The sequence below is a fragment of the Oncorhynchus mykiss genome, chromosome 9 (genome assembly GCF_013265735.2).
Source record: "Oncorhynchus mykiss isolate Arlee chromosome 9, USDA_OmykA_1.1, whole genome shotgun sequence".
Classification (NCBI taxonomy): domain Eukaryota; kingdom Metazoa; phylum Chordata; class Actinopteri; order Salmoniformes; family Salmonidae; genus Oncorhynchus; species Oncorhynchus mykiss.
In genome coordinates, this window is record NC_048573.1 from 29,068,850 (window position 1) to 29,085,726 (window position 16,877).

Here is a 16,877-nt window from a genome sequence, read left to right on the forward strand (position 1 = left end):
TAGTCCGTAATGGTTTTGAAAGCCCTGCCACATCCGACGAGCATCAGAGCTGGTGTAGTACGACTCGATCTTAATCCTGTATTGGCACTTTGCCTGTTTAATGGTTCGTCGGAGGGCATAGTGGGACTTCTTAGAAGCTTCCGGCTTAGAGTCCCGCTCCTTGAAAGCGGCAGCTCTAGCCTTTAACTCAGTGCCGATGCTGCCTGTAATCCATGGCTTCTGGTTGGGGTATGTATGTACGGTCACTGTGGGGACGACGTCATCGATGCACTTATTGATGAAGCCAATGACTGATGTGGTGTATTCCTCAATGCCATCGGAGGAATCCCGGAACATTTTCCAGTCTGTGCTAGCAAAACAGTCCTGTAGCTTAGCATCTGCTTCATCTGACCACTTTTTTATTGATCTAGTCAGTGGTGCTTCCTGCTTAAATTTTTTGCTTGTAATATTTGCCAAATGGAAGGCAAGGGAGAGCTTTGTATGCGTCTCTGTGTGTGGAGGATAGGTGGTCCAGAGTTATTTTCCCTCTGGTTGCACATTTAACATGCTGATAGAAATTTGGTGAAACTGATTTAAGTTTCCCTGCATAAAAGTCCCCGGCTAATATTTTTTTTCAAAATCATTGAGGAAGAAAAGTATCTACTTAAAAACTGGAAATCAAATGATTCTCCATCACGACGAGAGAAGATGAATCAAATGTACTATTATTTAAATATTGAAAAGGTGTGTGCTACGGAGAAAAATAGAACAGTGCAATTTGAGGCCATATGGCAGAGCGCAACACGCACTGGAAAGTTCCAAGGGATGCAGGATGAGTGTGGTCGAGACATATGTGATATGTAATGGTTGTGGTGGGAACGTTTGTCTGAGCAGGTATGATGTCATTGATGTTTGTTGAAATGTGTGTGTGTCTGTCTTTTGTTCCTGTATGGCTGTTTGATAAAAAAATAATAAACCAGTTCCACTGCATTTAAAAAAAAAAAATGTTCCCCTCTAATCAGGGGGACCGATTTTAGACCTGGAACACCAGGTGGGTGCAATTAATTATCAGATAAAACAGAAAACCAGCATGCTCCGGACCTTGTTGGGTTAGAGTTGAATACCCCTGCTCTACACCACCTTTGGCTATGAAGCGGTTTCCTGGCGATCACTTGCTCTGCAACTATGGAAAAACAATGACAACACACACACAAGTAGTAGAGATAAAAGTTAACATGGGTCAGTCAAGTTAACCAGTATGAATAGATCATTTATTGAATAAAACAGTAGTTATATACAGCTCCAGTTGACCTTGCTACCCTGCCACCCAAGTCCAACTCGAGTTCAATACAACAGAAAAGGGTCCATTGGAAATGTCACACATTAAAACAAGAGGACATAGTCAAACTGACAAATCAAAACAAAGCATAAAAAGCAGATTTACTACAAAAAAAAAAAAAAAAAAAAGTACTCAATCATTTAAAACGGGGGCCATTTATACTTACCAGGTTGCACTTCTGTGATATAAGGCGTGTTCACATGCTATCGGAGTTGCCGGAAGCTCTTCAAAAGCACATACACACAACAAAACACACACACAAGGATCCTCGATGGTCACGCGTGAGGGACACTGATAACAGTAAGTACTCAAGACAAAATACAAATCGTAAAAACAGGGGATAAATTGCCCAAATGACAGTGTGAAACTACAGGGGTGAAAACTGCACGAGGTGACAAGAATGATTGTTATTTTTTATTGCAGTACTGCAGTGTTCACCGCAAAAAGGGAGCAGGGGGAATGGAGTGCATCCGTCCTCGTAACAGTGATCTGAATGTCTACGTGCACAGGGGGGTGAGGAGTGATCCCCAACAGCCAAAGGGGATCACTAAATGCTTGGGGGCTCTAGAGTACAGAGCGTTCTGTACAGTACCTGCATTTGGACCTAGCCTCCAATACATTCAGAATCATCTACAGAGGAGTTATCTTTTTGGCAGGTGGTGGTGGTGGCGGCAGACATGAAAGCAGTAGTAGGATCTGTGAACTGAACACCACACCAAAGCATCTTGTTGAACAACTCTCTCCCATTGAGCTCACACCTTCAAACCAAGGCTGGTGTGTTCCGTTAGTTTGAAACGGGGTAAATCAGAGCTCCTGACATGACTCAGGTCTTTCAGCTACATGACGAAAGGCATTATGGGAACAGGGAACATACAGCGTGCAATAGATCTGAGCCACTCTGCTCCTCACCAAGGAGTAAGACCTCCAATAGAGGAAGGGCATACTGAGGCCAAATAGGGATACCAGCATTTTCAATAGTAGGGACACAGAAGATCCTCAGCAATCTATTTTCGTTTCCGAGTCTTCTATTGCACACATTGCAAAACACATTCGGTGAAGCAGCTTCAAAATCAAACCGTTACATATATTAAGATATGACACTTCAAATAGAAACAAAGAAAACAGAATAACTCATTGACAAATGAAATGTGCAAAAAATAAAATAACAGAAAAAAAAATGCAACCAATATGGTATGTGTGTCACACACAACGACACAGAAGATTCTCATAATCCACCTTAGCTGTTCCAGTTTAAAACCACTTTAGTGTATGTGTAGGACATCATTAAATATCACTTCATTTATTTTTCCACGTAGCTTATTTCCTCTTTGAAGAGGTTTGGTCAAATGTTTCTTTAAAAAGTGAACCGTAACATTGTGGTGCCTCAAACAATACTACATACAAAAAAAAAGGCTATTTGTTGTATTTCTGATGAATCTTCAGAAGAATAAAAATCTATTCACTACCCCCTCTTTTCAAGCCGATGAACAGTTGTCCCCAAATCAAACACCCACGGCTTCTCCTTGGGAGTCTTTACGTCATAGAATGGTACGGAAACAAATAAAAACAAATTAAAAACAGCAAACAAATTAAAAACACATTGAAACCAAAAACACAAAAAAAAAACAAAGGCTAACAGTAAAAATCGCAGTTGATTTGTAGGAATGACCAACGGCAACGGAGGCTGGGAGTAGAGGTAGAAAGGGAGGAGAAAGTGAGAAAGAGGAGACACACAGGGAGTTAAAAAGTGAGAGAAAGAGGGATGAGAGATCAAGTGGAAAAAGAGGAACTAGCATCCGTGCTATAGACATTTGGGAGTGTACAGTACAGTCGAGAGCATCCTTCGTCTGCCCGGTTCGATTTGGGGAAGAGGGACACAACATGTGTTGAGGGGGTATCATAATAAATCCTCGTACCCCCTTACCCCAGTCCTTTCCAGACCTCCAGTGTCTCTGCTCCATGACCCAGGTCCAGGGGGAACACAGTGGCTGGTTTTCCCCCATCCGTGAGCACGCCGAGCCTGTGTAGGTCCATGCCAGGGAGGGCATGTCTATCTGGGGCCCAGAGGGCAGCTCTCACACACAGCCTGGCCTGGGCTCGTCTAGTGTTTCATACGGTCAGGTGGAGTACTGGATCGGAGAACGAGCTAGTGTCTGTGTCGTTTTGCTCCTGGTTAACTGGACTCAGCGCTTTAGGACTGGACTGTTCCGCTCCTGCAAGGCCTGAAGAACCTGAGGACGCCAAAAGGAGGAAACAAGGAAATATCAGTCATGTTAAGCAAGGGGCATGGAGTTCATACCATACTCAAAAGAAAGAAGCATGGCGTGACCTCATCTATTCAAATCACATAGGAAAGGGCTTCCAGGAAATTCCATCAAGCCTCATTCTTTAGAATACTGGACATAGGCAGTGGTGCTAACCAACAAAGCACAAACCTAGAGCTGACATAAGTGTCTCTTCCCCCACCTTCCTAACTCTGTTGCGCCGCACCTGAAAGAATGTCTATTTTCAAGTCAGCTGCCTCAGAAGGCTTCTTAGCACATCCCTCCTAAAATCAAAAAAAAAAGAGGAAAACCAGAGATGTCCATGTCTATGTGTGTCATCTCACCTGCCCCCATTTCCTGTTCTTGCTTGTCATGTGGACGGCGTGGATGTGTGAGAATAGCTGGTCGGGGGAAATGTGGTCGGGCAGGCGGGTGAGGAACTGGGCGTTGTGGATGAAGTCCATGCGGGTCAACACGTCTTCGTATAGGCGCAGGATGCCCAGGGCCACCCGGAACAGGAACTCGTCACCGTCGCGACAGAACACATCCCACACCCGACACGCCAGGTCCAACGGCAGCGACTTACTGTACAGGGTGAAGATCCTATAGATGGATAGAGAGATACTTTATTTGGTTACACCTTTCCATATTGAAGCATTGAGGTCCAAAAGGTATCATATAGACAGAGGCCTGACGTTATTTTCACACCCAAACACATTCACGGGCGTGAGTAGTCCATCGAGACATGGACGCAAACACACCAAGCATACGCTGACGAGCACAAAACCACACACAGTCCAATGCACAAAAATATAACAATGAGCAAGAAGAGAGAGTGAGAAAGAGAATGCAGATAAGGACAATGGCATTTGAACAGATAAGGCTCTGTAAATCAGAAAATTCTCAAACTATCTACGGATTAAATGCATTTTCCTGGGGTGCTTTTGGTTTGTATGGGATTTATTGACATGTTCCAATAGCTTATGTGCAGTGCTTCTCTCTTGACTTCCACCTCCCCCTCATCTCTTAATCTGTGTATAAGCAACTGATGTGAAAAGTGGCAGCTGTGTGGCGAGAGCACGGGGTGGGAGAGGACACCCCCGGTAAAGCCACTCACAAGTCCGGTCTCCTCAGTACACAATAACACATTCTAAAGGGCAAATATTACACAGAGAAAAAAAAAAAGTACCTACAAAACGTGCCAATCTTTTAATCAATATTTTTTTTCACATTCGTAAATGGTAGGTGATCTTTCATTTCATTTACGTGGCACAAAAATACAGATTGTACACATATTTTACATGAGCCAAAAGGACTAAGAGAGAAAAAGAGAGGGAGAAAGAGATGGGGGTCTGACTTACCAGTCAATTAAATAAATATCGGGGGTCAAGTTGTTTTCCTTGAAATGTACAAACAGTTTTGGTAGGTTTTCTTCAAAGAACACTTCAAATGCTGCAAAGTACTTCAACATCTGAGGAGGTAGAAGCAAGACGAAACAACCGAGTCAGACCACATAGCCCGGCTCTAGGAGCTATGACTCAGACAAATGTAATAACGTCGCTACCGTTGCCAACAGGGTGCTAAGTGCTATGGTTGCAGTGGTGTATTGTACAAATCAGTGCTAACAGGGTGTGCAGGCTTTTGTTCCAGCACAAACACCAAATTCAACTAACTGCGTGTGTGTGACTGCCTCTCTCTCTCTGTGTGTGTGTGTGTGTGTGTAACTAAACTGTACTCACAAGGCTGTGGTCCACTCTGAAGAAGGCCATCTGACAGGGCTTGTTCAGCAGGTTGGCGAAAGCTATGAAGGCGTCCGGCGTGTCCAGGTTGAGGATCAGCACCGCCGCGATGAACGACATGCCCTGCACCTGAACCCCCAGGGAGGAACAGGTGTTAGTGACTATGTTACGTGTATGTTCGTCGTGCTACATTGCTGTAGCTATGTTGATATACTGTATCTCAGGACTGTGTACTCAAATATGAACACATGAGATAGTGTGTTAGTGATGTTTACGGTTATAGTAGTGGGGTGGTGTTGGTGACATTTTATGTTAAGTGTTAGTGGTGGTGTTCATGACTGGTGTTAGGAGCCTTACTACGAGGACTACCGTAATTTCTGGACTATTAAGCGCACCTGAATATAAACCGCACCCACTGAATTATAAAAAAAGATGTATTTTGTACATAAATAAGCCGCAGGTGCCTACCGGTACATTGAAACAAATTAACTTTACACAGCCTTTAAACGAAACACGGCTTGTAACAAAATTAAATAGGCTTTAACGAAACACGGCTTGTAACAAAAATTAAACAGTAGCCTACCAAGAAAGTCATTGGTCACTATCTTCCTCCTCCTGTGCACTGAAACCACTGAAGTCATCTCCTTCGGTGTCGGAGTTGAATAGCCTCAGAATTGCTTCATCCGATGTTGGATCGTTTTCATTGTCGCTCTCGTCACTTTCATCCGGAGGCAAATTCCCCGCCGAGCTCATGCTGCCCCTTCAACACGCAGCAGTCCAGCCTTTCGAAACCCGTTGATGATAGTGGTTTTTATGACAATGCTCCACGCTGTCAAGACCCACTGGCAGACTTGACCATAAGTTGCTCTTTGCATGCGGCCCGTTTTAGTGAAGGATTTCTCCCCACTTGTCATCCAAGCCTCCCACTGAACACGGAGCGCCACCTTAAATGCACGATTTACACTGATGTCGAGTGGCTGCAAATAATTTGGGTCATCTGCTTTTCTTCCCTCTGAAAGCTTTGTCTTTTTGCACTGAGTCAGTTCCTCACGCTGCTGTTTCCAACGTCTTATCATCGACTCATTAAGGCCAAGCTCCCGTGCAGCAGCTCTATTTCCTTTTCCAACAGCCAGATCGATCGCCTTCAACTCGAAAGCTGCATCATATGCATTTCTCCGTGTCTTTGACATGATGAGGGTGACAAAATTACTACCGTAATCAGAATGATGGGAAGTTTGAGCGCGCTCGATTTACGTCACATTATGTGACCGTGCTCAGTTTTTTGGCGGCATGAATCTTGTGAAAACGGGAAAAATCCACAAATTAGCCGTGTCATTGTATAAACCACGAGGTTCAAAGCGTGGGAATAAAGTAGCGGCTTATAGTCCGGAAATTACGGTAGTCATAATGAGAAGGGGAAAAGGAGATTATCTAACACTTAACCCGAACTCTCCATCTATTCCAGAGGCCTTCAATCTATCCTAAGGCCTGACATATGGGGTCAGTCCAGGGCTGTATAGTACAAAGCAGGATCAATGAGTTAGCCAGCTAACTTTCAGAAAGAACCAGAAATAACTGTTGATTTGCTGGTTCAATAAGAAAACTAAACATATATACGTTTTTGGTTGGTGAGTCAATTAGACCATCTCCATTTCAAGGTTATTTCAGAATACTTAGGCCAGAGGCTAACTCATTGATATTGCATTATATAATACTCCTCCAGACGTCAAGATACATTTCTCAGTAAACACACTGTGTGCCGTTTCTCAGCATGGGTGTGGTGCAGCCACAGTAAACATGTCTAGAGTAGGGTATACTGACTTAGAGGCTTTGACCACATACTGTCAACTCGTTTCATTAGACTCAAAAGGCAATAACAAACGAGCTGAAAAGTGGGCTTAGCAATCTGATAGTTCTAATGTGTGGAAGGTTCCCGGGAGCATGATGACGAATTCAACCAAACGAGATCGAAAGAGTTAGGTCAGTGCGGCAGTAGAATACACAGATGTAAGCACATAAACATACACACAGAGAGAAAGGGCCAGGTGTGGTGGGCAAATATCTCAGAAAGGTTGGACTAATCTTGTTGGTGCGATGGAGGCCTGCTGCTGGTCTCTCAGACTCTACATATACTGGCTGTTCCGTTGAGCAGAGCGAGGCTGTCCCCCAAATAACAACCCCTTCCCTGTATAGTGCACTACCTTTAACCAGGGCGCATAGGGCTCTAGTTAAAAGAATTGCACTATATAGGGAATAAGGTACCATTTGGGACAAACCCCTAGGCTAACGTATGACTCACTGACACTTTGTTCATAGCCTAAGATAGTGATTTTCTATGACCTTACACAATGGGACTGAGATAGAAGGAACGGTTTCTGATTAATCCCTTATCGTGTGGGGGCCCTTGTGCGTCTGACGAAAAGGCATTAAATACTGAGACACTTCGCATACACACAAAGGCACAATCAGGAATTCATAAAGTGCGTGTGTGTGTGTACTTACATAGCCAACGTCTGGCCTATAGCAGGTGTATGCTCCCAGGATGCTGTGCAGCATGTCGTAGTATGGCCCTCCCTGTCCAAACACAGGAGGAATTTTAACACCTTAAATTCCTTTAGACTATCTGCTAATTACCATTGAAAACAACAGAATGAATACTAGGGTGTCTTCTCTGACATTTTCAATCTCGCCTTGTCCCCGTTTGTAATCCCAACATGTTTCAAGCGGACCACCATTGTCCCTGTTCCCAAGAGCTCCAAGGTAACCTGTCTAAATGACTATCACCTTGTATCATCCACATCTGTAATTATGAAGTGCTTTGGAAGGCTGGTCATGACACACATCAACACCATCATCCCAGACACCCTCGACTCATACCAATTCACATAGAGCCCCAACAGATCCACATATGATGCTAGTTCAATTGCACTTCATACTGCGCTCTCCCACCTGGACATGAGGGGAAATAACTGAGAATGCTGTTCATAGACTACAGCTCAGCGTTCAACACCATAGTCCCCTCTAAACTCATCACTAAGCTGGGGACCCTGGGACTGAACACCTCCCTCTCTAACTGGATCATGGACTCGCCTGACTGGACGACCCAAGGTAGTGAGGGTAGGCAACAACACCTCTGCTACGCTGACCATCAACACAGGGGCCCCTTAAGGGTGTGTGCTTAGTCCCCTCCTGTACTCCCTGTTCACCCACGACAGAGTGGCCACGCACGACTCCAACAAGTTCTGACGACAACGGTGGTAGGACTGATCCCAGACTGCGATGAGAAAACCTACAGGGAGTTGGTCAGAGATATGGCAGTGTGGTTCCATGACAACAACCTCCCTCTCAACGTCAGTAAGACCCGTAAGACAGGATAAAGAGGGCAGAGCATGCCCCGATCCACATCGACTGGGCTGTAGTGGAGCGGGTCGAAAGCTTGAAGTTCCTCGGCGTCCACATCACTAAGGAATTAACATGGTCCACACACACCCACACAGTCGTAAAGAGGGCACGACAGTGTCTCCTCCCCCTCAGGTGGCTGAAAAGATTTGTCAGCTGCACCATTTGTGAGCAGCATGACTGGCTGCGTCATCGCTTGGTATGGCAAATGCAGCACCAATGACCGCAAAGCACTACAGAGAGTGATGCGGACAGCCCAGTACATCACTGGAGCCGAGCTACCCGCCATCTAGGACCTCTATATCAGGTGGTGTCAGAGAAAGGGACAAAAAATGACCAGACTCCAGCCACCCAACCCACACTGTTCAATCTGCTTTCGTCTGGCAAACAGTACAATGAGCATCAGCTCTCTGACCAACAGGCTTAAAGACCGCTTTCTACCCCCGAGCTAAATAGTTAATTAATGGTTACCCAGATTATCTGCACAGACTCCCACAAAACCCACACACATTCACTTACACTACACACATGCACACACGCATACCGACAACACATGCACACCAATTCATTTAATTTCATCCACTGAATAAAGTGCTCATCTATAGAGTTCATATATTATTATTACATAAACCGTTGTGGTGGTTGTTCTGCCACTGACCTGTTGGAAGATACAGAGGTGTGGGAAGGTTCTGGAGATGTCCAGTTTAATCAGCTCCAGACTGGCCTCTCTGTCCGCCAGGGACAAACTTGCATCTACACATGCGCACAGACAGACAGACACACAGACAGCCAGGAAGGATAGAAGAACGTGTTAGAAACACACTGAATGATTCAACAATCACACGTTTCTTTTAGCCAACTCTCAAGTTCGGTAACCTTCTGTAGGCTATTTTTAGAATCAATGTGAGTCCGATTGAAACCCTCCACCATTTGTAAGACAGGTCAAACTTTTCCAATAGCACTTTAGAAAAAGCGGATAAAGAAATGAAAGTAGTATATTTTTCCTCTCTCTACCTTGTACTCCCAATAAATCAAATCAATCACTACCTTCAGTCTCTGGTTCAGTGGGTGGTGCAGTAGGCATAGATTTCCACTTCTCCCTTGCCCTGGCCAGACAGATGTTAAACAGCTCTGTGGACAAATAGAATACATCACAACTTTACGCCTGTTATTACACATACACACACACACACAAAATAAAACCTGCCCTTGAGCCAATTACCATTGGAGTAAATCACAGACAGGATTACTGTCATTGGCGTAGTCCCCATCAAAAGCCTTCTGCTGCAGCACATCAAGCCTGAATACATTCTCAAGGTCTTCTCTCCATTATCACAGACCTGTGCAGTGTCTCAATGGCGCTGTGCTTATCTACTGACCTTCTCCTAGACCTGGCGTTGCCCTCTAGTGAGGAGTAATTGAATCTGTGTAATGAGATATTTCAACATAATAGACCATGGCCATTTTGGACACAGACCAGGCCTCATTGTGATGACGTTGGTATACTGGTATTCGGCTCTTTATGGAAGAACAGGAGACTTCACAGACCGATATCGTCTCTGCATTATGAACCCTAACTAGCACCAGCCATGCGTCGCCCACACGGCCATGGATAGATCGAGACTGTGGAACAGCGGCGAGAAACTCAGATGGTCACTTCCGATTGAAATCCTCATTATTTTTTTTTCTTTCTGTAGAACTCTGGCGGGAAGGCCAAAGAGTCTAAACTTGCCGGTTTGTATACAATAAATAAGCGTTCCTATCAACTTCCACTGTCCTCTGAGAGTGTCTGAATCTGTAGTACACCTCTGATTATTTGCCAGAGCAATAGATGAACGCATTCATATTCTGTTGAGGTATACATGTAGATCAATGGCCCTTGGTTTCAGCGCTGGGCTGAATTTGAGAAAACATTTTAGTGCCCCCCCATCTTGGCGGTGTAGGGAAATGTTTGCATTTTTAAAGTTAATTTCCTGCAATTCTATGCATTTTGCCATGCATGGCCAATGTGTTTTTTTGCTCAAACATAAAACAGCAAAATCAATACGGCTAAATTCCTTTTATTTTGGTTAATTGTTAGTTAATATCTTATGATACAGCCTAGATTCGAACCAGGGTGTCTGTTGTGACGCCTCTAGCACTGAGACCTGCATCTCATCCTTAGATATTTACAGTATTATAAGTCCTCTCTTTACTTCACACCCCCCCCCGGTGTGTGTTATGTGATGTGAGGTGTATAATTCAACGCAGTCTACAGTGAGAGGTGTGTCTTACCGTGGGTGATGTTGAGCTCGTTGCCCACCGCCAGGCTCCAGACCTTGCCCCTGACACTTGGGGGAACGCCCTGCCACCAGAGCTCCCTGACCCGCCGAGACGTACACATGGCACTCCAGTTGGGCAGAATCTCCTGGTTCCAGGTCTGGGCGGCGTTGCCGATGCTCTCCTCCAGCTTGCACCTGTCCTCCAGTTGCTTCCTCCTCTTCTGGGCCTCCTTGAGCTCTACAGAGGGAGGGAAGAGAGACAGTGTTAGACAACCATATAATAGAAATATGTGGTCCTCTGTAGCTCAATTGGTACAACATGGTGCTTGCAACACCAGGATAATTGGTCTGATTCCCAGGACCATCCATATGTAAAAAATAATAATATATTGCACGCAAGACAGTAAGTCACATTGGATGAGTACATCAGCTTTATACTATACATTCGAATTAAGATATTACCATATACAGTTGAAGTCGGAAGTTTACATACACCATTTTGCCACAACTTTGGAAGTATGCTTGGGGTCATTGTCCATTTGGAAGACCCATTTGCGACCAAGCTTTAACTGACTGATGTCTTGAGATGTTGCTTCAATATATCCACATCATTTTCCTCCCTCATGATGCCATCTATTTTGTGAAGTGCACCAGTCCCTCCTGCAGCAAAGCACCCCCACAACATGATGCTGCCACCCCCGTGCTTCACGGTTGGGATGGTGTTCTTCGGCTTGCAAGCCTCCCCCTTTTTCCTCTAAACATAACGATGGTCATGCCCAAACAGTTCTATTTTTGTTTCATCAGACCAGAGGATATTTCTCCAAAAGTATGATCTTTGTCCCCATGTGCAGTTGCAAACCGTAGTCTGGCATTTTTTACGGCGGTTTTTGAGCAGTGGCTTCTTCCTTGCTGAGAGGCCTTTCAGGTTATGTCGATATAGGACTTGTTTTACTGCCGATATAGATACTTTTGTACCGGTTTCCTCCAGCATCTTCAAAAGGTCCTTTGTTGTTGTTCTGGGATTGATTTGCACTTTTCGCACCAAAGTACGTTCATCTCTAGGAGACAGAACGCGTCTCCTTCCTGAGCGGTATGACGGCTGCGTGTTCCCTTGGTGTTAATACTTGCATACTATTGTTTGTACAGATGAACGTGGTAACTTCAGGTGTTTGGAAATTGCTCCCAAGGATGAACCAGACTTGTGGAGGTCTACAATTTGTTTTCTGAGGTCTTGGCTGCTTTCTTCTGATTTTCCCATGATGTCAAGCAAAGAGGCACTGAGTTTGAAGGTAGGCCTTGAAATACATCCACAGATACACCCCCAATTGACTCAAATTATGTCTATTAGCCTATCAGAAGCTTCTAAAGCCATGACATAATTTTCGGGAATTTTCAAGCTGTTTAAAGGCACAGTGAACTTACTGTGTGTAAACTTCTGACCCACTGGAATTGTGATACAGTGAATAATAAGTTAAATAATCTCTCTATAAACATTTGTGGAGTGGTTGAAAAGCGAGTTTTAATGACCTAAGTATATGTAAACTTCCGACTTCAACTGTAAGAATTACAGTGCATTCGGAAAGTATTCAGACCCCTTCCTTTTTTCCACATATTCAGACCCCACCCCCCCCTCATCAATCTACACACAATACCCCTTAATAACAAAGCCAAAAAAGCTTTTTCAAAATTTTCTGGGAAAGGTACCAAAACATTTCTGCAGCATTGAAGGTCCCCAAGAACACAGTGGCCTCCATTTTTAAATGGAAGAAGTTTGGAACCACCAAGACTCTTCCTAGAGCTGGCCGCCTGGCAAAACTGAGCAATCGGGGGAGAAGGACCTTGGTCAGGGAGGTGACTAAGAAGCCGATGGTCACTCTGTGGAAATGGGAGAACTTTCCAGAAGGACAACCATCTCTTCAGCACTCCACCAATCAGGCCTTTATGGTAGAGTGGCCAGACGGAAGCCACTCCTCAGTAAAAAGCACATGACAGCCCGCTTGAAGTTTGCAGAAGGAACCTAAAGGACTCTGACAATGAGAAAAAATATTCTCTGGTCTGATGAAACCAAGATTGAACTCTTTGGCCTGAATGCCAAGCGTTATGTCTGGAGGAAATTTGGCACCACCCCTATGGTGAAGCATGGTGGTGGCAACATCATGCTGTGGGGATGTTTTTCAGAGGCAGGGACTGGGAGACTAGTCAGAGAGATCCTTGATGAAAACATGCTCAAGAGCGTTCAGGACCTCAGACTGGGGCGAAGGTATTACCTTCCAACAGGACAACGACCCTAGGCACACAGCTAAGACAATGCAGGAGTGGACAAGTCTCTGAATGTCCTTGAGTGGCCCAGTTTTTGCCTTGTCATTATAGGGTATTGTGTGTAGATTGATGAAGGAAAAAACGTTTTCATCCTTTTTAGATTAAGGCTGTAACGTAACAAAATGTGGAAAAAGTCAAGTGGTCTGAATACGTTATGAATGCACCGTTTGTCACCATTATATACTGTAGTATCCTTCTCAGAATGCTGATCTGTAAAGATGTCATGGTTGAAAAAGTCAGTTTTCACGATGGACAGTAGCTATTATAAAAGTATTTAAGGTTGCGTTTACACAGGCAGCCCAATTCTGATTATTTTCTACAAATCAGCTAATTTTACCAGTAATTGGGCAAAATATCAGAATTGGCTGCCTGTGTAAACTAAAAAGATGGAAAGTTAGAAACGCATTACATTTATTTTGACTATGAGTGGTCAAGACAGAAAGAAGGATTTTTAAGAGCAATGAGGGTGAGGGAATATCATTTTTTTTTTTTTAAATGGCCGGATATGATCCAGATGAATACATATAAATACACACCTCTCTTCTTCGCCTGGGCCACCATCTCCTCATACTGTTGTCTGTGTTTCTGTGCCTCCTCTGCAGGCTTGGCTGGCAGGTTACTGCAACACAACACATCCCAGAGAGTGAATGTGGGTGAGTGAGTGTGAGGTTTGAACATGATCCCTCACATTATTCATGGTGGGGTATTAGAGGAGAAGAAAGGCAATGAAAATGAGTGAGGGGGTGGAAAGGGAGAGAGAGACCACACACTTCTACCACCATTTTGGCACAGACACCACCTTACACTTGCACCTCTAAATATTCTACAGGATTACAGCCACAAACACAGTCTTCACTGTGGCGTAAAGAAAGAGAGGGGCATTAAACTTTCAGTAGCCTCTCTCTACTATCAACTGTACCTAGACCACCTCTCATATAAGTTAGGAAACCATTTGGGCTAGGCTGGTATATGTGTGAGTGTGAGAGAGAGACAGAGCCAGAGCGCTGCTAATAGGTTCTCTCTACATGGTCCTGCTGCACTGCAGTTTGAGAGAGAGAGAGAGAGAGAGGGGGGGGGTATGTAAAGGAATAGTGCTGAGCGACTAGTGCTTCTTGAGGTCGGTTTGGTTTTCGTTTGATTATTACAAAATAATCACGGTTTACAATTTAAGTTCCGATAATTTTTCTTAAAACGGACCCGAAGAGTGAAAATCACGTTTTTCATCAAATTGGATGATATTTAGACTAAACCAATTCACAATAGATTGACCCAAGTATTAGAAATGACTGTTGCTGGTAAATTGACAAAGTTGATCATAAAGTTACTGGTCCCCTCCCCCAATGTCAAACGCTTGGATTCAGGAGACAGGCATTACTTCCGTCATTATGTAACGTCATGTAATTTTAACTAATTAAAATATGTAACGCCCAGTGCTTTACTCAGACTGAAATAGGTACCGGTACTCATTTTGGGTGCCGGCACAGTTCATATTTAGGTGCAGGAGCTCCACAATACTGTTGACCTAATACTCTATAAAGAGGAACAGGAGTTCAAGCAGTAGAACATTTTAAGTGCCGGTACTCAAGTCAAGCAGTGGTAACGCCTTAAAACTGTCACCACATGTACGCATCACAGGGCTTTGCTTACAAACAGTAAGATTGCTCGAGTAGAACATGGCTGGTAACTAACCCTTTTTCATTTGTCTTATGACTTAAAGCAAGCAAGCTACTTACCAGCATACCGGAAAAAGCACACTGTGCAGGGTACTGGATGTCATAGTGTTAATTTAACGTTACACTATTTTCAGAAGAATGAAGACATCCGAGAACAGTGGCTGCTTTTTATTCCGGACGGACAGGCGGCACCACATTTTGAGCATAGTTACTTTATCAATTGAGAAGAACATTCCATGGGTCTTGCCAGGAAGCTAATCCTGAAGACGGATGCTGTACTGTCATTAACAGTGGATCAGGGGATCTTGCAAGCACTGACCATAATATAAGTATCAGAGTTTGATGAGTCTGACACGGTGGCTGTAACTGTTTTGAATTGTGAACGGAATATTTTCTGTAAAACATTTGATAGTCACTATATGGTTTTTGTTCTTCCATCCCTAAACCCCCTACAGTGAGGGAAAAACGTATTTGATCCCCTGCTGATTTTATCCATTTGCCCACTGACAAAGAAATGATCAGTCTATAATTTCAATGGTAGGTTTATTTGAACAGTGAGAGACAGAATAACAACAAAAAAATCCAGAAAAACGCATGTCAAAAATGTTATAAATTGATTTGCCAAAAGGCATGTGGGAGACTCCCCAAACATATTGAAGAAGGTACACTGGTCAGATGAGACTAAAATTGAGCTTTTTGGCCATCAAGGAAAATGCTATGTCTGGTGCAAACCCAACACCTCTCATCACCCTGAGAACACCATCCCCACAGTGAAGTATGGTGGTGGCAGCATCATGCTGTGGGGATGTTTTTCCATCGGCAGGGACTTGCAAACTGGTCAGAATTGAAGGAATGATGGATGGTGCTAAATACAGGGAAAACGTGAGGGAAACCTGTTTCAGTCTATCCAGAGACTGAGACAAGGGTTCACCTTCCAGAAGGACAATGACCCTAAGCATACTGCTAAAGCAACACTCGAGTGGTTTAAGGGGAAACATTTAAATGTCTTGGAATGGCCTAGTCAAAGCCCAGACCTCAATCCAATTGATAATCTGTGGTATGACTTAAATATTGCTGTACACCAGCAGAATCCATCACACTTGAAGGAGCTGGAGCAGTTTTGCCTTGAAGAATTGGCAAGGATCCTAGTGGCTAGATTTGCCAAGCTAATAGAGACATACCCCAAGAGACTTGCAGCTGTAACTGCTGCAAAAGGCTCTACAAAGTATTGACTTTGGTGGGGGGGGTAATAGTTATGCACACTCAAGTTCTATTTTTTGGTCTCATTTCCTGTTTGTTTCACAATAAAACATGTTTTGCACCTTCAAAATGGTAGGCATGTTGTGTAAATCAAATGATAAACCCCCCCCCTAAAAATCAATTTTAATTCCAGGTTGTTAGGCAACAAAATAGGAAAAATACCAAGGGGGGTGAATACTTTCACAAGCTGCTCTATATCCTCTATATCGTGCATTCTTTTGTCTCTTCTCTCCCTCTACAGACAAGTAGGCGTGCAATAGATTATAGTCGTTGTAGTTATTTACCACATTTTCTGCACTAAACTATGTAGAAAATTGGCCTGTTGGAAACTCCAACTCCCTACTACATTGCACAGTTCGGGCTTGATTTCTCTGATTTTCTCTGATTTCTCTCTAGAGAAAGTACACATTGAGAGCACAGGGAGAAAAAAAACGAAACGAATGGAATTAAAATAATAGAATGAATGTAGGTCAATTAGTTGTTTAAATCACCCCATATAGAACCAAATCAGTCGATATAATCGAGAACACTCACCAGAAATCAAGCGATATGAATCAGACAAGTTGGTCAGGTTCAAATCAACCTATCATATCATAATTTCTGAGTAGGCGGTAATGACATTTTTCATTGTGCTGTAACTGAAA

The 16,877-nt window shown here is 43.8% G+C and overlaps 1 protein-coding gene across 4 annotated transcripts in view; it reads right to left on the reverse strand.

Moving 5' to 3' along the window:
* Positions 1–1,197: 1,197 nt before the first annotated feature.
* The window catches only part of LOC110531883 (TBC1 domain family member 14), a 69,677-nt gene continuing 53,997 nt past the window's right edge, over positions 1,198–16,877 (reverse strand). For all 4 annotated transcript variants that reach the window (XM_036987787.1, XM_021615359.2, XM_021615360.2 and 1 more), the window contains 9 exons: positions 13,837–13,919; positions 10,995–11,219; positions 9,768–9,851; positions 9,379–9,473; positions 7,824–7,895; positions 5,322–5,450; positions 4,944–5,053; positions 3,927–4,185; positions 1,198–3,549 (listed from right to left, as the gene is read on the reverse strand). In XM_036987787.1, the coding sequence (XP_036843682.1) occupies positions 3,502–3,549; positions 3,927–4,185; positions 4,944–5,053; positions 5,322–5,450; positions 7,824–7,895; positions 9,379–9,473; positions 9,768–9,851; positions 10,995–11,219; positions 13,837–13,919 (1,105 nt within the window). In that variant the 3' untranslated portion in view covers positions 1,198–3,501. The remainder of the gene's footprint in view (positions 3,550–3,926; positions 4,186–4,943; positions 5,054–5,321; positions 5,451–7,823; positions 7,896–9,378; positions 9,474–9,767; positions 9,852–10,994; positions 11,220–13,836; positions 13,920–16,877) is intronic.